The 26,578-nt window shown below is 36.3% G+C and overlaps 3 protein-coding genes across 15 annotated transcripts in view; 2 read left to right on the forward strand and 1 right to left on the reverse strand.

Moving 5' to 3' along the window:
• LOC145944640 (venom serine protease 34) lies at nt 1-26,458 on the reverse strand. Of its 4 annotated transcripts, none has more exons than XM_083053156.1 (8): nt 26,179-26,458; nt 1,850-2,067; nt 1,409-1,627; nt 1,091-1,289; nt 747-947; nt 481-632; nt 229-385; nt 1-116 (listed from the first exon to the last, which is right to left on the reverse strand). In XM_083053156.1, exons 2-8 carry the CDS (start codon nt 2,027-2,029, stop codon nt 91-93), a joined length of 1,134 nt encoding a protein of 377 aa, XP_082909282.1. In that variant the 5' UTR covers nt 2,030-2,067; nt 26,179-26,458; the 3' UTR covers nt 1-90. The 4 variants fall into 4 exon arrangements, with proteins under 4 accessions (XP_082909282.1, XP_082909280.1, XP_082909281.1 ...); XM_083053154.1 differs by lacking the exon at nt 26,179-26,458 and adding an exon at nt 20,067-21,292; XM_083053155.1 differs by lacking the exon at nt 26,179-26,458 and adding an exon at nt 6,057-8,445.
• On the forward strand, nt 3,109-4,630 carry LOC145944648 (uncharacterized). Of its 2 annotated transcripts, none has more exons than XM_083053170.1 (4): nt 3,109-3,332; nt 3,432-3,693; nt 3,795-4,402; nt 4,456-4,630. In XM_083053170.1, the coding sequence occupies exons 1-4, from the start codon at nt 3,288-3,290 to the stop codon at nt 4,492-4,494; spliced, it is 954 nt and encodes a 317-aa protein (XP_082909296.1). In that variant the 5' UTR covers nt 3,109-3,287; the 3' UTR covers nt 4,495-4,630. The 2 variants fall into 2 exon arrangements, with proteins under 2 accessions (XP_082909296.1, XP_082909297.1); XM_083053171.1 differs by having other exon boundaries at nt 4,450-4,587.
• Shot (dystonin-like protein short stop) overlaps nt 8,787-26,578 on the forward strand; it is a 100,836-nt gene continuing 83,044 nt past the window's right edge. For 5 of the 9 annotated variants that reach the window (XM_083053088.1, XM_083053089.1, XM_083053091.1 and 2 more), the window contains exons 1-2: nt 8,788-8,931; nt 12,788-13,147. In XM_083053088.1, coding sequence (XP_082909214.1) covers nt 13,045-13,147 — 103 coding nt within the window. In that variant the 5' untranslated portion in view covers nt 8,788-8,931; nt 12,788-13,044. Of the gene's footprint in view, nt 8,932-12,787; nt 13,148-21,766; nt 22,334-26,578 lie in introns of those variants that run through there. The other 4 variants (XM_083053104.1, XM_083053093.1, XM_083053102.1 and 1 more) reach the window with 4 other exon arrangements.

Raw genomic sequence — 26,578 nt, forward strand, 5'->3', positions numbered from 1 at the left:
TGTCATTTATAAATAATAAACTATATAAAAATAATTTTTCACAAATAACAAGTGATCCTTTTCTTAATAAAAATAATTACGTGTTCCTCTTTATTCAGACTTGCAGTAATTGGTACCTGTAAGAGGATAAATAAATACGAAATGAGATGATAACGCATTGTATATTTCGTATGTTTATCCTACGTTTCAATAAGATGATAACAGGCATTGTATATTTCGTATATTTACCTGACGTCACACTTAGAATCCAATCTATGTAAGTGCCGACACGTGTGTTAATCCCTGGTTCGTTATTGCCGCAACCGGACCCGAAACTGATAATACCCACGAGAACCTCTCGTCTCGTCGTAGGATTCTGCCAAAGAACGGGACCACCACTGTCGAACTATAAATTATAGATACGAATATAACGAAGGAAAAAAATGTGTCTTTCTCTGCAATAATTTTATAGAATTTGCGCAGGAAAAAATACAATGCTACCTGACATGCGTCTTTCTTTTCCCCATAAGTACATAATTGACTATATAATAAATTCTGATCCCATCGACGACACTCTTGATTCGTGATTACGGTTAATATAACTTTCTGTAAGGTTTTTGATTTCATTCCGCCAAATTGTGTTGTTCCCCAACCTATATTTTAATTAAATTAGATGCATTAAAGGTTTGTTATTTATGCAATTTACATGAAACAACGAAAATTTAGTATTTCTAGAAACATATAGCGGTTTAGCGAATATTGCTCACCCAATAAATCTACATAACTTCCTGCAAAGGAATCGAACCGATGTTGAAACGGAAGACAAGCCGGCCCAACTTCTTCGTTGAAATTTATAATAGAATTCGTCGTCACTATAGCTATGTCATTGTCTAGACTCTCGTCATTATAAAGAGGATGTATATCGAATCTGGATACGGTGTAAAGGCGCGAGGCATTTGTGTCTGCGCCTGAAATGTTAGAAAATTTTTAGTCATTATAATTAGGTAACATATAAATTTAAAATAATAATAGAGATTAATAAAAATTAAATTGAATTATATATTTTATATGTTTTATTAGAAAATCTTCGATAAAGAGAAACACATTTTACCTGTAGTAAGATCGTGATCTCCCACAAGTACACCTACGTTACTTGTATTTCTATATGTCAGACAATGTGCGGCAGTCAAAATATGTTTTTGAGATATGATGGTTGCTCCACAATATACGTCTCTTTGAAAGGGATTGACGAGACCAGCCATCATGGGATATTCGTTCACCCCAGTTTCATTACCTCCCACTATTTTTGTCTGATAAATTAAAAAACGATAAAATATATAGACATTTCTGTTTGAAATTTATATACATATATCAAATTTATATTCATATATTAAATTTTTTAGTATTTAGTTTTATATGGTGTACTTACCGGATTTTTCCATCCGCATTTACAATTATCGTCCTCTGCTTCTTCGATCACTTGTAGTTGGCATAAAAATTTAACTCCCGATGACCAAAATGTGGTTGATAATTCAATGGTCATGACTTTTCCCGTCGATTCTACGCTAAATGTCTCGTTACCGCAATAGGTATAAGCCACAGATTTATTCACGTGTACAGTCAGACTGTCGAAGACACATTTAAAATTCTGCGAAAAATATTCTGGATATTATTGTAAAAAAATCTGTAATTTATTTGTGAATGTTAATTAGTAACAAATAATTTTAATTATATTTTTTTATGACTTAAAACTGAGAAAAACTTTTCTTTTCGTGAATGCACAGGCTCAACGATTACGGTAATAAATATCTTTCAATAATATTTAAATTTAAATAATATTGAATTTTTCCTTACAAACATAAAATCTTACCCAAGGTATGTTAAAATCATTGCATGTTAATTTCACTCGATAGTCACTTTCCGCAATCCACCTGCAGGATTGTCGACCTTTTGAAACGTTAGGATAATCAGGATTGTACACGTAATAAATACTACCAGGTTTTAAATATTGGGAATAATTGCAATTTTGATCAACTAAGCCATTTGACATTATAAAATATAATGACAGCTTCAACACGAATAATCCACCTATAAAAAAATAATTTATTATTAATAACTATATACGAGGGGAATGTCTTATTTTTCATAATTGTTGCAGATGTACAATATAGGAAAAATATATTATGTTACATACAATTTGCGTTATTGATAATCGTTAATCAGATTTCTGCGAAACGCGCAATATCATTTTTTTAACCAAGGTCACCCTATCTATAAGTATCGGTACTGAAATTACCTCGGAAATGGTAATGATAAATGAGTTAGTTCTGGCCAAGTATTACCTAAGAGTATTTCAAGACTAAATTATTGCGACATTATTACATAATAACTACACAGACATATTACATAACTACTTATTAAAAGATACGTATGCCTTCCTAAAATGTAAGAACTCTTTTTTACTTTGTCTATTTCCTTAATATCGTAGGAACGGAATTTACTAGAATATTTCTTTGGTAATCAATGAAATCAAATTTGCTTGCAAATCATCGTTATAAAACGGTACAACTCAGGGATAGGCAGTCATTTAATAAGAACTGCATTGCGGCTGTTATCGTATATTGTTCGTCCAGACAAATGTATGGTGATAAGCTCGCAAGAGTCAATCTTTTTCGTTAATTGTAAGTCGAATAGATCTGTTCTGTCAATGTTACGGTGCGGATTGAAACTTCCGTAAAAAGCTATTATTAAAATTTTAAATCTATTGAAAATAATTGGTGCGTATTGCTTCTATAATCGTACGGTTTTTAACGAGAATAAATTGAGGATAAGTAGAGTCGGAGCAATTTTATTATAAATGACAATTCTCTCTCTGTCTCTTTCTCTCCTCCCCCCCCCCTCTCTCTCTTCGATCTATGACACGTTTTCAGCATGCCCTACGTTGAATGAACTTGAGTGAAATGTCATACGCATGAATATGTGCGCTAGGTGCGCTTTTACATGTGTCGCCTTTCATTGATTCGCGTGACGCTAACAATAAGTCGTGCGAGAAATGATCACAAATGCATTTATGGCTCCATCTAACTGTGAATTCTGGTACCTCGTCGCCGATAGTTGCCATGGTGATCGGATCATGGCTGATTTCAAAACAAAACATCTGACATAAACAAGACATAAGCCTTCTAAAACTCATTCAGACTTGGTGCGATCTCAAGTATCACGTGTTTACGTTAATGACATCAGAATTGCAAATGAAATTTTAAAAGCTATTATTTATTACCTGTATTTTTTAGCAGCAGGTGTAGGCAATGCCAAATCGTGATAACAGTACTGATAAGCGTTATAAAGAAAAAGTATAAATATAGTTTAAGTGTATATTTTTCTGTATTTTTGTCTAATTTTTAATATAATGATTTACTTTATTATCTAACATAATTTTATTATAATTGCAGCACAGCAGTCGTAAAGTTTCAGTCACTGAAAATGAACTGGAACCAGTTCACAAGCCACTACATCGTTGTAGACGGTTTCATAGAAGACGTCATTCAAGAGTTAATGGTGAACTCCAAGAAGTGACGGACAAAAATAGAAATAATGACAGTGTTGCATTACCTAAGAAAAATGGCAAACATTGTATTCAAAAGAAAATTGATAAATTAGTTGATGAAAATCGGATATTGACAATGAAACTTGAAAATTCTGCGATAAATCCTGGTAAGTCTGTCTTTTTCTTTCATAAACATGTTTATTACAATATAAATAATATTTGACTAATTTATTAAAGAATAATTCTGTATTATTAATTATAATTTCAGAGACTATTGCAGAATTAAGAGAAAAGGATTCCTTAATGTCAAAAATCTGCAATAAATATCACAAATTGTTAAAACATTACGAGAGCCTTCAACAAGAATATGAGAAATTAAATACTGTTTTGACAGAACGTGAAACAGAATATCATCAGTTGCATGCATATCACAAAGAATTTATCGAAGATTTTCAAAAAGTAGAGAAAACCAATTCCAATCTTCTAACATTTAATCAAAGATGCAAAGCTGAAAATGTTCAGCTAAACGAAGATGTGTTGCTTTTGAAAAATGTGATATATTGTTTAAATGCAGAAGTAGAAAAATATCAAGATAAAATGAGAGAATTGGGACAAAGTGTAATATCTAAAAATATTAATGAAATATTAGATTCTAAAAGCCCAGCAGACAGTAATAAAAAAGTATTAGAGTCATGGGGTTCTGTGAATACTCATGTATTAGGCCCACTTTTAGATGCTTATCAGGAAAATCTATCGGAGAAACAAGAACTTATAAATAAATACGAAGAAGACATTGCAGATTTCAGTACCAGATGCAAAGAGGTTATCGCAGAGAATGAGTGCATGCAGAATGAAGTGGAAAAATTAAGATCAAAGGTATTTTAGTTATAAGAATTTATTGTTCACTTTACAAATTATTGTAGTAAAAGTTTTCTAGTGTACCAAGTATATGGATGAAATCAAGATGATATCCGAGGATGCTGACTTACTCAAGGAATTAAACGAGTGTTATGTAAGACAAACGGCCCATCAGAAGCAAAAGATACACGAGATCCATACATTGTATGAACAGAAAGTGGAGGCAATGTCATTCGATAATAACAGACTTCATGAGGAACATCTTGCGTCAAGGACAGAATTCAGTAATCTTCAAGGGAAATATGATATTCTTCATAAGGAATATGAAAAGTTACAAAACGACAATACAAAAACGATGCCTATTGATGTTCATAACGCTGCCGTTGAAGAATGTAGACAACTGTTTGAGAAACTAAAACATCAATATGAAACTGAGAAAGAGAAAGGATCTACTCGTATCAAAGAATTGGAAGAGTTGCAATGTCAAAATAAGACAAAATTAGATGTAGGTACAATAGAAAGAAATCAATTGAAAGTATCGAATAAAAATTTCGAAAAAAATTTAAAGTAAGTTTTAGTATATAGTTTTAATATATTTATTGTAAATTCCTTAACTTTGAAAATTTGATTTATATAATGTTACATAAATGTTTTATTTTGTTTTCTCTTTCTAGACATATGCAGCGAAAACTGGAGCATTTTCAAAAACTGGCACATTCTATGCGAGTATCTCGAGATTCTTTCAAAAAGCAATTGAGAAAGACTACAATATATTGCGAAGAGTTGTTCAGCGAATATGAAACAGCAGTCGCCGAACGAGATAAATTGATTGCACTTTTGCATGAAACAGAAAATAAAAATGCAAGTATTCATTTTCTCGGTGATACTATTACGCAACGAGTAGGTCATTTAAAAGAACAATTAAAGGTATATGAAGTATATCTATTGATATATATGTATATATATTTTTTCTTTATTAATAATTTTTTAAATATAATTATTGTTAGATTGTACACGAAGGTGCTAAACAGCATTTAGCATTGGCGGAGAAAAATATGAAAGTACAGCAACTCGGAGTGCATCGAATGAAAAACGAATATCATCGAGAATTACAACGTTTCAAGCATCTGCTAAGACAAAAAGAGGAAACAATTGGACGATTGCAGAAAGAGATTAATGCCACTCGTGAAAATTTGGAACATGTTTGGAAAACTGCTGCTGCGAATGATAAAAAAGGTAACGCAGTGCTGAAACAAGTAAAGATTCAGCACGTTTGATAAAATTTAGAAATTGATTATAGTAAAAAGGTAAAATGAATATCGAATTTTATTCGACACAAAAATTATACTGTAGAAATGTCACTGCCAATGAAAATTTTACATGGGCTAACATTGATTATCGCAAAAATGATATACTGCCTATAAACTATTATAGTTGTATTATATGTGTAGCATAATTATCGTACTGAATATAGTTGTAATATTGATTACGCACATACATGATTATATATATGTGAACTATACTATATTATTTTCTTTTAATGTCCTCATCTAAATCTATCTATAGCATAAGATATCAGAGCTATTTGATATTACATCACAATCAAAAATGGCATCAACATGTCACTCGATCACCAAGATAATATATTCAATACGATAATGTAATGACATACCTTGTGTTTGAAATATACTTAAACGCGCGTTTACTCATTCAATACTTAGAGGAAACAACAGATTTATCGATAGTATCACCGCCTTTATTTAGTGATGACATCAACCGCGGCAAAAGGTTTTGAAAGTTGTCATTCAACGACAGAGGTAACGTTGGGGACGACGTGAACGAAAAACTGACATCCCCACTTATATAGAAGTGATCTCACATTCCATTAATATTAACATGCAAACCATGCACATGTTCTCGTAATCATTCTATCGCATCTTACATCTAATAAGCAGTTTTTGCTAATTGTCAGGTTTTTTCTCTAGAATTCCTCATTCTTATGCAAACAATCTATGGATATTGGCTTGAAATTTTAGCATTGTTTAGTAAATCGTTTCTAAAACTATTCAGATAATTATTTAAATAATTATTAAATTATCAAAAGATATATTTTAATAATTTACAAGCATTTTTGTGATTGTGAATATTAGTATCAAGTATCTTGCTTTCTTTACTTTCTATCAGATAAATGAATCTTTATTATTAGTTACATATGTATTTTGCAAATTGAGAGAGATTATGTATTTAGATATAATTTTTAATATTTATTATAATATTTCGAATTTGATTTGAACGCTAAAACAATTGTTCGTTTTAGCTGCACTTTTCTGTACTTTTATCTTTTTCTATCTTTTATTATTTTCTATCCATGTCTCTCTTTTCCTAAAAACTATGTATTTCGTGTTACGAAATGCAATTGTAAAACGAACAGACGTGAATCTAATTGTCAAATTTGCCGCCTCGATCCTTTCGATACTTCGAGAATCGCAATTGAATCGAGAGATTTTGAACCGATCAGTTAAAGTTAACGTAACGGCAGAGAATCATGGAGTCGCGGCGTCCGGAATGCTCCATACATTTTCTCGCATTTTTTCCATTCAAAAGTGAGTCGTGCGTGCAAAAAATCGTCGCGAGTGTCTCCTACAGTTCCGGTCATTCGTCCGTGATGCCGTTTGCCATAATAATCTCCGTTATTTGTCAATGTCGCCACTTCGGTATCGGCGAGCCGTTCTTGCGTTGTCGGGGTTAGTTTTCCTAATCTTTCGCATATTTCTTCATTATTTCCTCGTCAAAGTGCGTCAAAATGCTAGTTACTAGGTATGTACATGTCAATTTCTCAATGATGTAATAGAGAGACCGTAAAAACAAGCTGAGATTCTCTCTCTCTCTCTCTCTCTCTCTCTCTCTCTCTCTCTCTCTCTCTCTCTCTCTCTCTCTCTCTCTCTCTCTCTCTCTCTCTCTCTCTCTCTCTCTCTCTCTCTCATACACACAATCTTGCAGAGCTTTTACGCATGAAAGATTTGTTATTAAAAGCCATAATTATACGTTCAGAAATCTCTAATCAAACTATAATTATTGTTACTTTCTGTCAGGAAGTATGAAGTTAATAATTAAGAATCATTAAATACAGATATTCACTAATATTGATATCTAAAACTGCGTCCTATTTTTGAGAATTTTTGAGGAAGATTATAACTAAAATCATTTTGTATTCGTAATAAAATTTTCACCGGGAGAATTAGATCTTGATTGAAAAGAAATTGTAGCATGGGACGCAATAAAGATTGCTAGTTTTTTATCGCAAGGTTCGACACACTAGTCGGCGGTTAGAGCAGGATAGTCTCAACTTGCTGTGATGTCACGCGTGCAGGAGAGAGCGAGCAAGAGATCGAATAAAAGAGAGAGAGAGAAACGACAAACAAGTAATTGCCCGTGAGCGCCTAGTTAAGGTTAACTGCCGCGCTGGTTACGACGCATGCCGGCTACACGCGACACGCATATTAATTCAAGAAACTAGTTCTTGCACAATGTACGTATATGACGAAGAAATTTCAAGCGAAATTCACAAGGATACGAAATTCGACGCGGCCGAAACGAAATGCCAGAGGTTTCGAAATCAAAAGTAGAAGTTACACGAAATTAATCGTGTTGTAAGTAACCAAATGATAATCTCCCTTTATATTATTACTGTTCTATTATTTTAATATACAGAGAAGAAAATGAAATAGAGAGATACTGCTGTACTTTTTAAAAACATAGTGCATATCGAACGATTACGATGATCGCGACAATTCGTTTTATCACACAATCATTATTATTATCATCGTATTATTGTAAAAAAATGTCGGAGTGATGACATCGAAATTATTAATATAAGAGTTATAATTGCTAGTAAAAAACGATAGGAATAGAAATCGGCTTTTCTACATTTACGAAACATATCGAATCGATTCAGAAGAAGGATATCGCGATAGGGATATTCGACGGCGGATGAATTAGAATCAAATAAATATTCGTGAAATTAAAATTTCGCGGTTATTTGACGGAGCGCGAGCCGCCCCTGTCGGCCGCTCGGGCGTTTCCGTCGCGCCTCGTGCGGACTCGCGCAAAGCAAAATGTCGTCTGCTAGGCGCGTCGTCCGTTGTCCGCGTACAACCGGGTCGTCGGGCATTCGTGACGCGAAAATCGTGGCGCGATAAGGTGATAATGCGCGCTGTGCGCGTTCACGACTCGGCGGTGCTCGACAGTTTATTCCGCCGCCACGTTTCCCCCTAATCGAGCGGGGATCCTCGCGTCGTTTCGCCGGGCGAATTCGACACAGTGCGAGTTGTATTATCGCGAGAGAGATATATATACCCGAGTGTGTGTGGGTGCTTGCCACCGGTGGAACATCGATTTTCGCTTGTTTTCCGGTCGCGAACGGACGGCCACTGTCGACGATCGGACACGTTTACGTCCCGGCGCGATTCATTTGGGGGTTTTTCATCCGGAACGATGCCGCCGTGAGGTGGCGATGCACCAGGAGGCGAGGACGGATTATTTTCAGCGTAAGTTTCTCTTCCCCCTCTCTCTTTCTCTCCCTTTTGCTCGTCCTCTTTCTCTCTTTCTCTCTCTTGGGCGTTCGTTGTCGCGTTCGCACGCGTTTTTCTCTTTACGCGTGAATTATCGTCGCGTGGCTCCATCGTCGTCTATAGTTAGTTGCACTCTCTAACTAAGCGTCGCGGCGACGACCGACAGGGAGGAGGAAGCGCAGCGTCGCGCCGCATGAGAACGCCGGAAGTAAGTCGAATCCTCGTTACACTTGGCGAACGCCTCGTAGGTTAGCCTAACCGCGGTAAAGTCGGCGCTCTCCGCGAGGAAGAGAGACATGGTGCGTGACCGCGACGACGTGTTTGGGTTACGTCGCTGACGTACGTGTTGCGACTGCGTGTGACCCTCGATTTGCTCGATTTCCGCGAAATCCCCGCAAATTTATTCGCTCGATCGATGCTGCGCGAGAATACGTATTTCGTTGTGCATTATATTATAATCACATGTTGCGTGTATCGGGAGATATAATCGCAGGTATGTTTTTACAAAAGAGAGTGAAAAGTTACGCAAGATATTCTTTTTTCTAAAAACAAAACGATGTCAGCTCTTGTCAAATGTCTATGTTTCGTGACAGCGATATTCTTTCCATTTCTTACTTTCGCTGATTTCTTAATTTTATGACGTTTTGAGAGCGAGAAGAAAGGAACGTAGATGCGGAACGCTGATAAAGATCAATATGACTAATCCTACTTTATTCGCGCAATTGCAAACAAAAGTAGACATTGCGAGTTTTCATTGTTTTTACACTTAATTAAGTTATGTATTAGAAAAGATAGATTGCAGCGACTAATTACAGATATGTGCGCTAGGCGATACTCAATTTACGCAATCAGCGAACCTTGTGATTGTCTAAAAGAATCACGATAACGGTGATAAACGTGATCGAAAATAAGCGTGTTGACAGGTGACGCGTGCAATTCTCTCTTTCGGAAGGTCGGCGAATTTTTGATTCATACTTATGACGGATTCGCGTCTACGTTTCTCGAAATATTTCGTGATCCCGAAAGTTTCGGTCGATACCGGTTTCACGTTTCCGCCGACCTTCTCGCGAAATTTATCGCTGCTGCAACCCTCGACCTACATATATACGATTAGAAACTAGTAGAACTTTCCGAAAAAATTCAGATATTCGCGTTCGTCGGTCGATCGATAAGCAACCTGTTTAATAATGCTGTTAAACTCTCTCTCTCATACACGACATGTATATTTACCTTTCTATTTCCGTTGGAAAAAGTAATATTACGGTTAATCTTATACGATTTTTGACATTTGACTTTATTTTCATTCAATTTGACTCATTACGATTTTTATTCTAGATTGAGATTATGTTATCCAAGTTTCCAAAGGAATTTTTTTCTTTCAGAATATCGAGATCGATAAAATTTTTTAGATAATTTACGCGATTTTTATATAGAAAGGAAAATATTAATTTTTATTACATCTAAATGTTGAATAAATCCAAATAATATTCAATGACAGCATTTCGTATATCATAGTTTCATGAACATATTTATATTGAAACGACATTATCGATGTTACGAAAATATTGATGGAAAATATGAAACAATACTCATATCTAAAGAATGACAACATGAGAGCTTATGTTCCATTCGTTATCTTCAAAGTAGTGAAATAGGTTGTAAAAATATATGTTTGTACGAAGCTAAAAGTGTGATTGAAATTGTGAATCGACATTGCAAGTAGACAGACTGGGTACTTTTATCTCGGTTTATCGGTACACATTTACGACCTAAACTCGATACCGTTTTATTTACTCGTCATGCAGATCGCGTTGGAGATGAAAGCTGCACTCGCCGCTAAAGTACGATGAGAATACGAGAGTTAAAATTTAATCGGTCGTGTATATCTATAAGAAACACGAAGAAGGCGCGCGTGTCACGGGCTGAATCTTTTATCTCGTGCGTGTGTTGTGATCGCGACCGGCTTCTACAAAGCGATACCGCGACAGATGTCTGAGCTTTCGTCGGCGACCGGTTATAAAACGTATAGCACCCTCGTGAGACTTCCTTAATGGTCGCTCTCGTAAAACGAGATCCCAGAGGCGTCGCTTCGTCTCTCTAAGCAAAACTGCATACTGCGTATATAAACCGCGTAGTCGCTTCGTGCACACGTGTTACGACTCGTTAATTTCATTAAATTCAACCGCCAATATACATATTGTCGACGAGCGCGAATATATGTATTTTTTCGGAAAATACGAATCCAATTCTGTAATTTTTTTTGTCACGTGTACAGCTGCCATCTCTCTTTAACACGGTCAGATATAATTGGATAAAAAAAGAGAGTTAATTCCCTCTTTGTGAAAATTTTCACGGTGTGTGACATTTCGTGAGTCTCCTCTTGACAAGCCTCGCGTTGCGAATCGCCCAATTAACGTCCAAACTGGCATTATTTCGCGCGAATCGAAGCCGTTCGAAGCCCGCTAAGTGGAACGGATATCCGCGCCGCGAAAGCGTTGTAGAGGAAAAAAAAAAAAAAAAAAGAGGAGCCTACGAGAGGAGCTCGTTCGCCTCCGCTTCTACTATACCGTGTGTTCCACTTCTTAATTACGCATGTACGAGGTTTCGTCGTGTGCGTTTGCCTTCTTTCATTCATATAGCGCAGATTTTCTCGTAGATGAATATACGGCTTAATGGCGGCCTCGTTATATACGACGGCGTTTGATACGATTTTAAACTAGCGCTTTTGTTTCACGGTGTTATATACGATAAGGAGAAAGGGCCGCGTTTACTTCTCTCTTTACCGATTGTTCGCGATAATTCAACGGTATCTGAACACGGCGACTCGACACTTCCGGAAATTCGATACCGATTGCTTAGTAATGCGAATAGAAGTGTGGATTCGACCACATTCGTGGACGCGTATCGCAAATAGAAGTCGATGTACGGAGCTGTGTGTGGAAGACAAACGAATAAGCTAGCGTTTTTATAGCGGTTTTCACATCGAAGATTACCGTACAATATTATGTATGATATACGAAAACGGAGCGTACACGCATGGCTATTACGCGCAATCTACGTCTAATCGACGCGAAAAAATAATGGTGGAAGGTATATAATTTTTACGGTCTACGAAATTTATTATTTAAAGAAAAAGAGACGGGTTTTTATATATAAAATTTGAGAGAGAGAGAGAGAAATACTTAATATTTGGTTTGAATATAACAAACATGAGACAATGTGATGGAAATCGCGCGGTTTACTCGTCTATACATATATATGTACGTGTAATTATTAATTCGTCAAGGCCAAGGTCAAGTGCCGCGACCTCGAGGTAGCTTGTATTTTCAATTCGTCTCCTAGGCAGCCGGAGTTCTCGGAAATATACGCTTTGAAATCACCCCATACATATGTAGCATCGCAAAACGGTCTCTCTCAATGAGTGGTGCGTGCGACGCTAATTCGTGACCTCCACCTAACCCTCATGAATTTTCCCCTCTTTTTCATCCTCCGATCGAGGGTTAGAGCCTCACGCGATCTAATCGAGAATCATCTAAAAGCTCTACCGAAGAAACGGGAAAAAAATATTCCTCCGCGCGCGGAGAAACAATGCATTAATCCCGTTATTACATACGCGTTGTTTCCTTCTATTTTTCTTTTCCGACTCATTGTCTCTTCTGTTTCGTCGCGCGAATGTATGTATACACACGTGTGTAAATGTAAACAAACGCGATCCGACGAGATCGTCACTCGCGTGATCCGCGCGGGCGCAAAAGCAAAACGAGAGAGAGATAGAGGTAGAGAGTGGGGAAAGCGGGAAGGATAAGGAGTGTGCGTATTATATTTCTCGCAGTAGTAGACGCACGTGCGTCGGGACGCACGTGTCACGTGGACAGTGGCGAACGACAAAAGCAGCCCGAATATCGGTGTATCGCGGTGGTGTTATAAACAAGTGAAGGATGAACGGCCGCGCGCGCGTTACGTGACATTGTAAGTGTATAGTGGTGATAATAGTGCGGTGGCAAAAGGACAGATATTATATTACACGTCGTACGACGCGGCTCTTGGAGCATGGTGTAAGGAAGAATAATCGCACGGCTGCCGGGGATCATGGAGTTCGAGCTGGACGGCAGCCTCAAGGAATGGGCGAAGGACAAGCCGTTGAGCATCCTGCAGCTCGATCCTGCCGACCGGGCCGTACTGCGTATCGCTGGTGAGTACCGCAATTCTATCGATTTTTCTCGCTTTTCACCTTAATTGCACGCTTGCGGCAGGTCAGCCTATATTGTGTACAATCCAAGGGATGTTAAAGTGCTTCGCGATACATTATCGTGTCTATTCGCGAGGATACGAGAAAAATCAATTCTGATAAATCTAAAATTGTTAAATGAATATAAATATAAAAAAATTTATAAGAAATTCAAATAAGATTTACATATAATAATTGACGCGAAATCACAATTCAGTCTGCTTTGAAAGACTATATTTTATTTATGAATTATATAAAACTCTCAATATGATATTATCAATATTCTTATGTTAAAGTGACTTCATATTTTAATTCATTCGATTCGGAAAATATATATAAAGATATAAAAATATGTACATATTTTTTTATAACGACGATCTCTACAGATTGTCAGATACACAAAAGCACGAGGCATAATAATTGCAGTGCTTTAGCGCTCGTCTTTAATATCCCAGATAGAACACGTAGAGAATAGCTGTCCTGCCGTTCAACTTGATTCTCTACCAGTTTCTTATTCACATTGGCGCAAATGCGCGGTGAGTTTGCGAAATCTAGAGGCACTGTGTCCGATGGTGCTGATTCATCTTAATGCGCTCGCATTTTCGTCGCAGTATGCGTGCGTTTGTAGGGTTATAATATTAACACATTGACATGTCCGCCTCGTCGTGGACACGACTATTTTTAGCCGATAGTTCTTTACTTTTCGCCGATAAAAATAGCGGCGTATGAGAGCAAGATGCATGTGCGCAGTGCATTATTTTCGGTGAAATACAGTACAAAGCACTGTTTGATCGCGATTTTATTCTTGGACGGCAACTGTCAACTTGAACTCGAAATATTTATGTAAACATCCGCGATTGTGTTCTCATCACGAGCAACACGTCGAATTTACGTGGCTTGTTTGAGATCAAACGAAATGTTAAATTGTTGATGTTATTATGTTGGAAAATATAAGCTTTGAGGTGCATTGATCAACGAAGAAATTAAAAAGTTTCGAAAAATAATAAATTATTAATCAATTATATAATGTGTTTGAAGTTGGAATATCATTTCGTGAAAACTCATAAATAATTAATAGTTCTAACATTATTTTCAATAGTTTTAAGTAATTCTTGATAGTTTTTAAACAAATAACTCTGGTTGTATTAACCCAAAGAAAATGCTTCAAAGACAAACTGACATGTCAAGTTTACGTAGCGTCTCATTTTGTTCTATGAGATTTTTTTTCTTAGCATTTTTTGTGAGATTTTCAATGATTTATAACTTTATGTGAATTCTAGAAAGATTTCTAGTTTTTTAAAGTTCTATTTTAATCGATATCGATTTTATTTTAATCGATATTATTTTTTAAAGGTGGAATTTTTTCTAGATCTCACGTAAAACTCAAAATTTTTGAAAATCTGACGAAAAATGAAAAGAAAAATGTCGCAGAACAAAATAAAACGCTACTTGACATCTTAGTTGTCCTAAGACATTTTCTTTTACAATTAGAACTGTTTCTTTAACCTATCAAGAATTGTAGATTATTGAAAATAAAGCTAAAAAAACTCTTAATTATTTATGAGTTTTCACGAAATGATACATTAGCTTCACACACAATTATATAAATAGATTAAAAATAAAATTTAAGATAAAAATTATGTAATATATAACAATTATATATTTTTTTATATAAATTAAAAAAGTATAGAGAGAGCAAAAATTAGAATGTACTATTTATAAATTTTTTAATTTTGCGACACACTTTCTCTGAGATAAACGTAAGTAAACTCATCGTTTACTACAAGATAGTTCAATTAGCACATACAACTCTAAATTCATTATGCACTTTAGCGTAATCTGACACCGCGGAAATGTAGACATCCGATCGTCAGCTGTATCGTATCGTTAGCATATAAATTCTTCTCCCATGGATTCTGCGATCTCTTTCTATATTATATAGAATGAAGCGCGTAGAGCATGACAAGTGAATATTTTTATTAAATAATTTTTTTAATATTAATAATATGAGAAAATATCATGTTAGGAAAAATTAAACTTTTAATATTGTTTGATATATTTACTCTCCTCTATGTGCCATTAAGGAAATTGAGATTATCAAGTTTTTTATAATAAACAATATAATTGCAGTTTATGTTCAGACAAATATAATCTAATTATAGTAATTTAATGCTATAAGAGCAGAGAATATAGGAGGTTGTATTTTTCATCTAAAAGTTTTTTTTAACAACTTCAAATAAAAAAAAATAAATATATAACTGAAAAATGTGCAACATCTAGATCTAGATAGAATATAACAAGTTTGCCTAAAAGCATTTTTAGACAATAGGCTCATATCATAAATGTCTGTGAAAATTCACTTGTCATGTTTCACGTCTTATCCTGTAGATTGGATCGTTCGTAACTGATGTTAGTTGACATTATCATTCATTGAATCTCTTTACCAGTTTATTTATTATCAAAAGAAATAGTCAGATAAGAAGTTTACTTTCTTTTGACATAGAAACTGCCTATTTATTCTGATGACGCTTATTTTACGAGCTTGAATTAATATTTTAAATACACTCTAACAATTATATGTTTTTTCATATCATTAATGAAAAATAACTCGAAAAATAATTAATGACATTAATGTGAAAAGTATGATTGGAGAGTCGTTGTTATTTCGATTATTTATTTCGTTATTACTGTTCTGATTGATGAAGATTGTGTAGATCAACGATGATCTTTGTAATAGTAAACAACTCGAAGTAATATATGCAAGCGCCTTCGTACAGCGGATTCAATTGCGATTCTGTTCCTCCGTCGTCAGTATTATCTCGGAGATGATTAGGGTCACGTCAAAAATAATGGATAATGAATGAAATTAATAATTCGTACTATTCTCTAATTGTAAGATCACGGTCGGCCTAAAGCCTTCGGGCGTTATCTTCAGACTTTCAAACATCGTATAATAAAACGTGGTACTTCTCTCTGTTTGTCGACTACCTTAATTTCTGAGCACAAAACTAACGATATTTAATAGGCAGTGTCAGATAAACAAACAGGTAGCTCCTGCTTCTTTAAATTTTCTTAAGAAAAAAAATATAAAAACCTTTTCAAATCTCTAGGCAATTAAAAGACAATAGAAATAATTATTTATTGTTTTTTTTTTTTCTTCACTGTTTGGTTATTTTATTTCGATAATTCATTTTTAACAGGATTATATAAATTCTTGTTCTCAAGAAGCTCTCGAATAATAAAAGATTTGTATTTCGAAAGATCATGCGATAAATAATTTCTATGATGGCATTAAATTTTAGTACAATTCCATCGCGTGTCTGTACATCATTGTGACATCATCGTCTTGCCGGGACCTTCAATGAGGGGTGCCGACGAGAGCAGAAACTCGAGATTATTCTGTAAATATCAAGTTGCGCGTCAGAGATCGTCTTATCGCGATAACTTTTTCACAGACTTCTCTTCTTTTCTTCGACCGGTTAAGCGCGTTTAGACTGCTCGGATTATTATCTGTCTCGGACATGCATGATGCTGCGTGGGTGACAATAGTCTTCATTATTTGAGAGGTTCCGGACATACAGAGACAGGCCTTTTTGTAAAGATTGAATGACCGAAGATGAATGAGCATAACAAATTTACATAACAATACGTATAACTTTTCTTTACGTTCTCTCACAAAACTTACGATTTTTTATCGCGAGAATGTATACAATTATATACATATATAATTTAATTTGTACAACACGTTATTAACTAGTGTCAAGCTAGGATTAATGTCAAGATCCTAATGTATCACGCATGGATCTATTCGTGAAGCATTAATGATCCGTGGCAATTGAAGTTTGTTATGCGCTATTAGTCATAAGGTGGTCAGCAGTCGTTTCGTACGTATCTGTCTATTTGTGCGACGATGATGTAATGTAGGAGCTACCTGTTATATGTTGCGTAATTGAATCATAACGTGTCTAGCTCTGTAGATCATCTATGAAATTTTTCTCAACCGGAAATTGCTTGTTTCAACCGTTGTGACAATTGATTTACATAGTGATGAACTTTGAATTTTGATTAAAAAATATAGAGCATTTTTATTAATCATTTCTCTCTCTCTTTCTCTCTCTCTTTCTCTCTATAAATAAATGATAAAAATTGAGAAATATAAATTTAAATTATTTTAATTACACTATATTTTTAAATAATTTTAATTTCATAGGTTTATATTTTATGTGACAACATAATATGCTAGGCTAGTGTATAATTCAAGCTGATCGCTAGGTTCTCATAGATAAACTCTTCAAGCTGTTGACAGTGACGTTGTTCTTGTCTACTGATTGACCTGATGGAATCGCTGCACCTTTTGCTGTAGGAAGTAAGGACAGGTTAGGTCAGTTCACATTGAGCCACGACCGTGGAGGCGGCAACAGGTGCTCGGGTCACGGTTCGATGCCCGGCTATACGCCATCAGCCGCCTCTCCGTTCGCCTCTCTGCCTATAGAGTCTATGCTTAGCGATGCTTGTTGCGCCCTCCACTTTTAATTATTGCCAGCTGGATGACTTTCTCCGTGAGAGCCATTTTGTGATTAGAGCCTTAAGATATCACCTTTATTTGAAAGAAAAAAGCGCGCTTTAATAATTTATTATTTTTATAATATGACCAATTCATAAAATAATATATACATATAACTATATAATATAGTTATATATACTAATATATGTATAAATAAATATATAATTTATATAGTTATGGGTTTGATTAAAAATTTTTGATATAATTAAACTTTCAATGGGTTAAGAAAAAGCAATATTCGAATTACTTTCCGAATTTTCTTTAGATAAAATTAAATCAGGGGACGCGCAAGATACGTTTCTCCGGATGTCAACACGTAAACGTAGAACACGGTTGTTTTAAACGCACAGATTCTTTCTTGCATTGAAGCGTGCAGACTAAACGTACGTGTTACGAGGCATTCATTCGTCGGTATGCTTTTAACGCTCGAGCACGAAGTCCTAATGTAAATTTAAACCGCGGACAATGATCACCCTCGAGTCCTCGAGTCGTGCGGCTTTTCGTATTAACTCTATAGTTCGTACGACAGGTCCAAAGACCTCGTCGTGATGTCACGCACGTTCCTGCATTTTCTCGTCCATTATTCTTACCAAAATAGAAAAGTCGCACATTATGTACTCGCACAATATTTAGTTTATAATGTAATTGTTGTATAATTCGTAGCACGAAATTAGAATATTTCGCGACACATTGTAGCATATCCACAACGTCGCGTTATGAACCTATGTATATAATGTGTCTGAATGGAGAAATATAAATAATTGAATCAATTCGGATTAAGCTCATTGCTCATATAAGAGCTTCTTGTACTCTGCAGTGATCTATCATAATATTATTCTTGAGAGAGCGAGAGAGTTTTTCAATTTTTTCAATATTATTAATGACTACAGTTCAAATTTCAAATATGACTATATTTGTATCACTATAAATAAACGATATATTATATATTATAAATATAAACATGTATATAGAATACAGAACGCATTTAACACGAAGAAACGTTATTCAAATAGCAAATTTTTATGAGCAAAGAAAAAAATTTTGAAACATCTTTTCGCACATACTTTTTTTTTCTGTAAAGACTTTCGAGATGTAAATGATACTTTTAGAATACTGCTCGTTCGACTCGAGTCTTGCATGTTCCTTTGTGGTGTCGGTTGCTATGTAAATACCATGTACCCGCCATATACCTGACGATACCGGGGTGCTCATCCTGACTTGTTGACACGTACGTTATAATTAAATCTCACATAATAACCGCAACTTGAAGTTATCACGAACGACAAGTTTCTCTCGAGTGTAAGGCTTTTCACTAAATTGCCATTTAAAAGAGATCTCTCTTGGAATAGCGGTGCGCGAAATAGCACTTGAGAAATTTTATTTTATTTTATTTTATTTTATTTTATGATCACAAAATTGCTGTCGTAGATATATCGAAAAATAATTTACGGTTATTCTATTCTAATGCTCGTCTAGAATAATGTAAAATTGTATCAAACTAGCGAAAAGTTTCGCTCGGAATACCGTTATAGAAGCCAAAGGTCAGACGAGTTAGTTCGTTTTATAAATGTCAGATTCTATTTGCGATTATTGTCCTTTTGATACTTGATTTGGTGATAAAGAAATATATATGCAAATTATATATGTTTTAATTTGTATTATAATTTGTATAGTATATAAATTAACACCGGAAATACCTTATTCTACTTTACCATCAGGAGATATGGAAATCCCATGAGAATATTAACATCAATTTCCCATCGATGCCATAACCGTTTTACCGTGTCTTAATGTTACTATCATATGGTGGCCAATAATATTTTCAGTCGCTGACAAATTTTTTTTAGGCATATTATTTTAAGATTACTCTGTTATATCGTTTTAAAAAAATTAAGGTGAACAATTTTAGATATGAAACGCTCCTATAACATCGATACAAACGAAAATTATCTCTCACATTTATCTACCCTTTCTCCTTATCTTTCTTCTATATTCTGACTTTCAAAGGAATTTGCTTGTGATATATATGACAAGACACGTACAAGAATGACGTGTCGTAGTTGACAGAGCGTTGTTGACGATTCGCGCAAATCTTCTACGATACGCACGTCGGTTTTGATTTTGCGATGGTTGATTTTGCACGTTGTCCATTTATTAAGTCGATTATGAGTGCATTTGCTTAAAAAAATGTTAATTTCTTTTAAAAAAATTTAACATTTCTCCAAAGCAGAATTTTTTAAAGAAATGTATTGAAATGTACATTAATTGTCCGTATATTTAACTTATAATATTGACTTGTACAATTTAGTGGAAACTTACCTTGTGGAATATTTTTGAATTTTTGTCGCATATTTTTCCGATTAAATAATTGATATATTTGCAATATCTAACACCTGCACGATACTTTCGATGCTCGAATAAGTTTTAAACTCACTCATAAATTACACATAAATACTTATGTAATTTTTGAAATTACTATTAAATACTTTGTCGACGATTAATATATTTGCGTGAAAATAATCGCCGTCCAACGATGGACTGATTTTATACGCGAAGCCGGCGTATTTATATATTTGGAGTAATCGTGGTCTCCATCATTGTACAGTTAGGAATGCCAGTTAAACTCGTTGCCAGCTACATAAAACGCGCATAAATTGAAAAAAGGTCTGAACCGTAATCGGTAATATTCAACATCTGACGATGAACCGGAAGATTGGCGAGCTTATTCGCATCCGCGTTTTTATTTTATTTTAAATTGAACGCAATTTAATTTGCAATCTCCAAGAAATGTTTCCGCCAGTCGATTCCCTTAACAAAATTTATAAAAATTAGACTTAGATGCGTTTATTTATCGATAACATTTAATAACATTTAATTAAGATAACAGATTATTAATGTAGCGTTAAAGATCTCTCTTTTGAGATCTATCTCGAATCAAACATTGTATGAGTTCTTGGTAGCAATTCATTGCAGCCACACGATTAGCCACTATACATCTTATACGTTGAATAAAAGTATGAATTGCTTGATCAAAGGTGTAGGCATTTCTACTAGACACGCATATCGCCGAGGGTTACGTGGCTGCGAGAAATAACGCGTGACCTCGTCGGGGAGATTTGACCGGTACTCTCTCTCTCTCTCTTTCTCTCGATTCGTCGAATGTGCATAAAACAGTCTCGCCACGCATTTCTGGCGGGGTGCATGAAAGATGACCGATGCTCTAAATAGTAGTGGTGCTTTCACGTGTGTCTTCCACTTGACCAAGCGAGTGCTTCTCCGAATCGAACTCTGAAACGTCGTTAGGAGCCAAATAATCGGGCGTGAATGCCTCAATGATGACGCCGTTATGATACAAATATACGACTGCTCTCCTGACAAATATCGTTCGAGAAACCGCGATTCTTGCACATCTTTTTACACGATATAGTGGCATTTATATGCAGTTAATCAATTAATTTTTTATCATAATCTCAGCTTTAAAATTCTAAATTTTTACGATTGTATCAAAATTTCAAGTTACGGGATCGTCAGATTCATCATCGCGATCGCTCTCTCTCCCTTGATAGGGCAAAAATAACATCCCGACCTAGAGGAAGAAAGAACGTACGAACGTGAGACGCGACTTCCGCACTCGTATATAACCCCTGCCGATCCGTGACCTGCCTTACTGCCTCCTTCAGCGTGTAGCTATTCTCCTCGGCGTTGAGGACGTTTCTCACCCCTCCGTCCTGTTCTCCATTCCCCTCTCTCATTTTGCCGCCTCTCCCACCTTTCTTTATCGGACCGGGCTCCTTCGCCAGGAGTGAGCAAGCAGGATCGTGATCGGGGAACCAGCCGATGGGTCGGCTAAGAGGGAGCGGCGAGGACGGTCGTCGGCGCAAGGTTTATACAGATACCGTGAGGAAAGCGAGGAGAGAGGTGGGGTGCGCGTGAGGCCCGTTTCTTGGATCTCTCTCTCCCCCTGTCAGGGGAGAGCCGGCCCGCCGGGTGGGCGGCAGTTGTCCAGGCGTCGGCAGTCTGCGTTTCGAGGCGACGTGGCCTGCACGGCGGAGCGACATACCGCATCCTCTCCAATTCTCTCTCAGTGCGCTCTCTTCTCTCTTCTCCTCTTCTGTAGCCTTCTCTATTCTGTAGCCTTCTTTCCCTCTCTCCGAGTCTCTCTTTCTCCCCTACTGTTCCTGCGCCTCTTCTCTCATCTCGCTGCCGCCTCCGTCCTTGCGCCTGACTCTATTTCTCCTCCTCCTTCTTATCCGTCCTCATCTATCGCGTACGCTTCTCCTTGTCGCTCCAGCACCTGGCTCGCGCGACGCGACTCTCCGCTCCGGATACTCGGCGACTTCGTCAACGCGCCGCATATATATATACATATGTACATATGTACGTTCTTCGCGACGGAGGAATTCGCAGTGCCACGTTTCGAAGCGCCCGGTCGTCGCCGTGTGTCGCTCGTGTGTCCAGGAGTTAGTGAACTGTGCGCGCGCGCCGGAGAACAAGCGGTCGCTCACTCGCTCGCTCGCTCGCTCGCTCGTTTTCAGCCTGGTGTTCGTTCGTTCGCGGGTGGCAGTGACATTATTCTAGTCTAATAGGTATACCTAGCGGTCTCGTAGAGTATGACGGTAACGACGATGCAGGATCCTCACGCTAATGTTTTTTTTTCCGAGCGAATCGACCGTTGTACGTCACGTTATCAGTCGTGATAAATGCGGCTTGTGGCCGTTTATGATATTTGAGTCACGTTGTTTTGCAATGGCGCAAGGATTCTGATCGCAATCTGTACTTATGAAGAGAGCTCGCAAAATTGATTTTTTTTATTGCGAGAAATTGAAATAAAAAAAATTTTCTGAGCTAATTATGCGCGAAAACATTGCATTCTGAACATTTATTAATTATGACAGTAATAATTGATGCAATTGAGTACATTCTTCGTCTTCGCACAGCATCGAAAAGTTAAATTTATCGAAATATTATACTTTTAATCGATTTTAATCCCTAATTTATTTTTTGACATGTGGCGATTGATATTTGTCGAGGCACATATATTATGCTATCGAAATATTTTTATTCAAAGTATTCAGTGTAGCAACGCCAGGCATCTGTTTGAGTCATACACTTCGTGATAGCAGCAGTTCCAACACTTCCCCATTTTTCCCCTCTCTTTTTTTCTTTCCCTCACGATCGATATGTTGATATTAATGAGTGGTGTACACCTTTTCTTTCTCCTATCACGGTTTTTTTCGCTCGCTTATCATTATCGCTCACGCGTGTTCGATATATCTGTTATCAGTATCGAATGTTTCATTGACACCAAAGTAATGATGCATAGTTTTAATTTTTGCATGACATATATATTTTGTACGTGATACTTAGATTGATTTTAGAATAAACTATGGTGGAAATAGGGATTTTTCAAAAGATTTGCAATATACATTAAAATTCTATATCTTTGATAATTTTAAATTTATACTCACTTTATTTTTGCAGACATTTTATTCAAAATTTGTTGAGTTTTATTTAGTTATGATTTAGAAAAAGATCACCGGAAGATTTATTAGCGTTTTAAAGATCTAAACACGCAATGTATATTCTTACTAATGAAGGATCAACAACAGTGTCATATGATATATCGACTATCAGTTAAGTACTGCGTGTTTATCTGTTATTATCGATATCGCAATAAACCGGATAAATACGAGATGCCAGATACCGCGCGAAATAAAAAACAGGTAATTTGCCTACGCTGTTTAATGATGAGCGACGCAAATGAACGCAAACTGATGCTCATATAACGCGAGATAACACGAGAGGAACACTTAGTTATCGTCGGAAAAATTTTAAATGTAATATGCGATGCTGCCTTTTTGTTCTCGTCACTTTAGTTTAATAGACGCGTCGTTATATTTTTAGAATTTTCCCAACATCGACGAGTTAAGTCATTGTATTAGGAAAAGATATGAATGACGGATGACAGAAGAAAGTAGTTTTTATCGAACACTGATTATGTAATAGATGCCGAGAGCGTGAAACAGCGAGACTGCGACAAAACTGGTTGAGACAGCACGAGAAGCACATTTAATGCACGTTTACTCACACACACGTGTCGTCACGACTTCTTAATTTGGTTAGATCGTGAAACTTTTACTCAAATTGGCGCTGTTCAGGGGATTAATTGTCGTTAATTCGTAGAAAATTTACTCGACACGAAACTCGAAGTATATGAAATAAAATCTCGATTTGCGTGGCTCGGTTATTACTCAAGATACTTGACGTAATAAAAAATAATTAATTAATTTTACAACAATATAAAAAACACCAACTGGAGGTATAAATTGTGCGTTTCGCATTTAACATTAAGAGAAAGGCTAAAATAAAATTGATCGGTGATACATATTTTGCACGAAAATATTTAAAAATAATGATTAATTTATTTCGATTGCATATTCATTTTCATTAAGTTATAGCTGTCTCTCTTTAAATTCGAATCTTAATATACATACATGGTGCAGGACCTTATATGGAGAAATAGTTTGCTGAATTATTATCAGTATTATTCATCTTTTGTAATGGAATTACTCATCGCTAAACCGCATTCTCTTTCTCGCTGATATTTTAAGCGATTCGCTTTTCCTTTCTACTTGTTATTCAACCTGCAATCAAATCACTTTTTCATCGCGCCGCGACGCTTTAAGTTGAATGTAAATTATCGCAAATGACTCTCGCGAGCGGTTCGACGACGAGATGAAATCATTCTCAGTTGTTTTCTCGGCTGGACTCCCCTTTGCTACGAACGTGAACTCATCGTCCCCTCGTAAATGATACTCTAGTCGAAGACAACAAGCTCAAAGACGTTCACGATGGCTATAAAATGTCTTTATACGGTTAATATGTCGAGACAAATTTGCGGATCGAATCGTGGTAAACATTTCGAGAGGTGCGATTCGATTTTGTGGGCGGACTCGTCTAGGCAAATACAGGTGGGGCCCGTTCGGGCCCGAATATACACGCGAACCGGTCTCTTTCTCTCGAAACTAAATTCGGCCAGTCTAAACGAGTTTTCCATTCTTGGTAGCGGCAGCAGGTAGAATTCACTTTTCATTACGAGATAAAAATCTCATCAGTTTTGGCAGTGAAAGCGATTCTATAAGGAATCTCCCCGATAATATGACCTGTTAATAGATATAAAAATATAAGTCGAGAATAGAATTTATTTTTTATGCTTTAATGAAGTATCTATAAATATTATTTATAGCTATTTTATATAAATATATCTATAATAAATAAAAATAAAATATATATAAAAAATATCAATTTTTATTTAGCGCAATATATTTTATAATTATATTATCACTATTATTAAAATTATCAAACTATTGTCTCACTCATATATTACAGTCACCTTTCATTTGTACACACTCGTCTATTAGTAGCTCGGGGTAAGAATAGAAGCGAGTCCGTTTACCCATGCTGTTTGACGTTGGCGGCGATTGCATTGTAATCGAACAAGGTGCATGTTCGTATATCCATGTAAATTACGCCTCCGCCGGTGCGCGGAAACTCGCAACCTGCTCTCGGTAAGAGCTCGCGACATCCGTGCGAACACTCTCGTATCGTTATCTCGCGTTAACCCACGTTCGCGGCTCGCACAGCCTTTTAAGGGCCGATCGAAGGCCTTCCCTTCATCGTTTCTGCATTCTTCTTATTGACAATGAGACTAATTCTTCGATTGAAATGAGAAAATTTCAGTCACTTTACAATTAAGCGGAAAAAAAAAAGTTTCTTTTATATCTTTGTATTTTATGATCATAATGAAAGTTTATTCACATTTGACATCATAAAAGTTCTCTAAGTTCTCTACGTCGCTTCAGGAAGCGATGTGTTTATTCTCCGACACTCTTCCGCCTACTTTGCTTTGAAATCGATCCTCGATTTCTCATTACCTTAATCGTCCTCGTCGCTTGTCTCATCTATGCATAATTTGTCATAATATAGCCAACGCCCTTCCGAGGTTAACCACGGTCGAACGACCTACGATGTGCTATGACGAAAAACACGGGTGTGTGAAGTTGGCACCCCTATGTTATGCTATCATAGTTCTGTTAAGAGTTCTGAGTTATTTAGAACCATAGGAAGAGTTCTTGATAATTTTTAGAAATAGTTCCGGTCATTACGATAACGAAAATCAGTTTCAAAAAATAGGGATGCCAACTTTACATTTTTTTTACACATCGAGTTCCAATAGTTCTGAGCAGAGTTTTAAGGTTCTTCTAAATAGTTATATAGTTCCTGATTATTTTTTGAAAGAGTTCTGCAATTTTTAGATAAAAAAACATATCTTCGATATTGAAAGTATGTTTCTTTATCTCTATAAAAATTGCAAAACTCTAAAAAAATAATCAGGAACTATGTAACTATTAAACAATTTAAATTTACTCACCTCACGGTTGCTCCTTTGTTGTCCGATGCCTCCCCGGGCCTCCTTCTCGTACAAGTTTCGAAACACTTGCACTCGCGTTATTTTTTTTCGTCAGCGACTTCGCCGCGACGCACTGAAGTCGCCGAAGGATGCAGCGAGACTCACGATCGACGAGATCAATTTCACGTGTGCGATCGCGATTACGATGTCGATACGTGCGACGCAATCGGATTTATACGATAATTAACCGCCAAAGACGCTAATTTAATACACTCGTCCTTTCGCGGACCGGCAAAAAGCGCGCGATCACGAAGAATCGAAGAAGAGCACTGGAGGTGGAGCTAGACTGGCACTGCCAGGTTCGGAACGCGCAACGACCAACGACACGTCGCGACAAGTTGAATGGTGGGGCATTGTAGGG

This window comes from Prenolepis imparis, unplaced genomic scaffold (assembly GCF_030444845.1).
Source record: "Prenolepis imparis isolate NDT839.2.m4 unplaced genomic scaffold, iyPreImpa1.0 SCAF_13, whole genome shotgun sequence".
NCBI classification, from domain to species: Eukaryota; Metazoa; Arthropoda; class Insecta; order Hymenoptera; family Formicidae; genus Prenolepis; species Prenolepis imparis.

Coding starts and splice junctions, on each gene's coding strand:
- LOC145944648 (XM_083053170.1), top strand. CDS start 3,288: ATGCCAAATCGTGATAACAGTACTGATAAGCGTTATAAAGAAAAA. Junction 3,333..3,431: donor ATAAGCGTTATAAAGAAAAA/GTATAAATATAG, acceptor TTATAATTGCAG/CACAGCAGTCGTAAAGTTTC. Junction 3,694..3,794: donor AAATTCTGCGATAAATCCTG/GTAAGTCTGTCT, acceptor TTATAATTTCAG/AGACTATTGCAGAATTAAGA.
- LOC145944640 (XM_083053154.1), bottom strand. CDS start 20,097: ATGCGACAAAAATTCAAAAATATTCCACAAG. Junction 1,628..1,849: donor ATGATTTTAACATACCTTGG/GTAAGATTTTAT, acceptor TATTTTTCGCAG/AATTTTAAATGTGTCTTCGA. Junction 117..228: donor GATTCTAAGTGTGACGTCAG/GTAAATATACGA, acceptor ATCCTCTTACAG/GTACCAATTACTGCAAGTCT.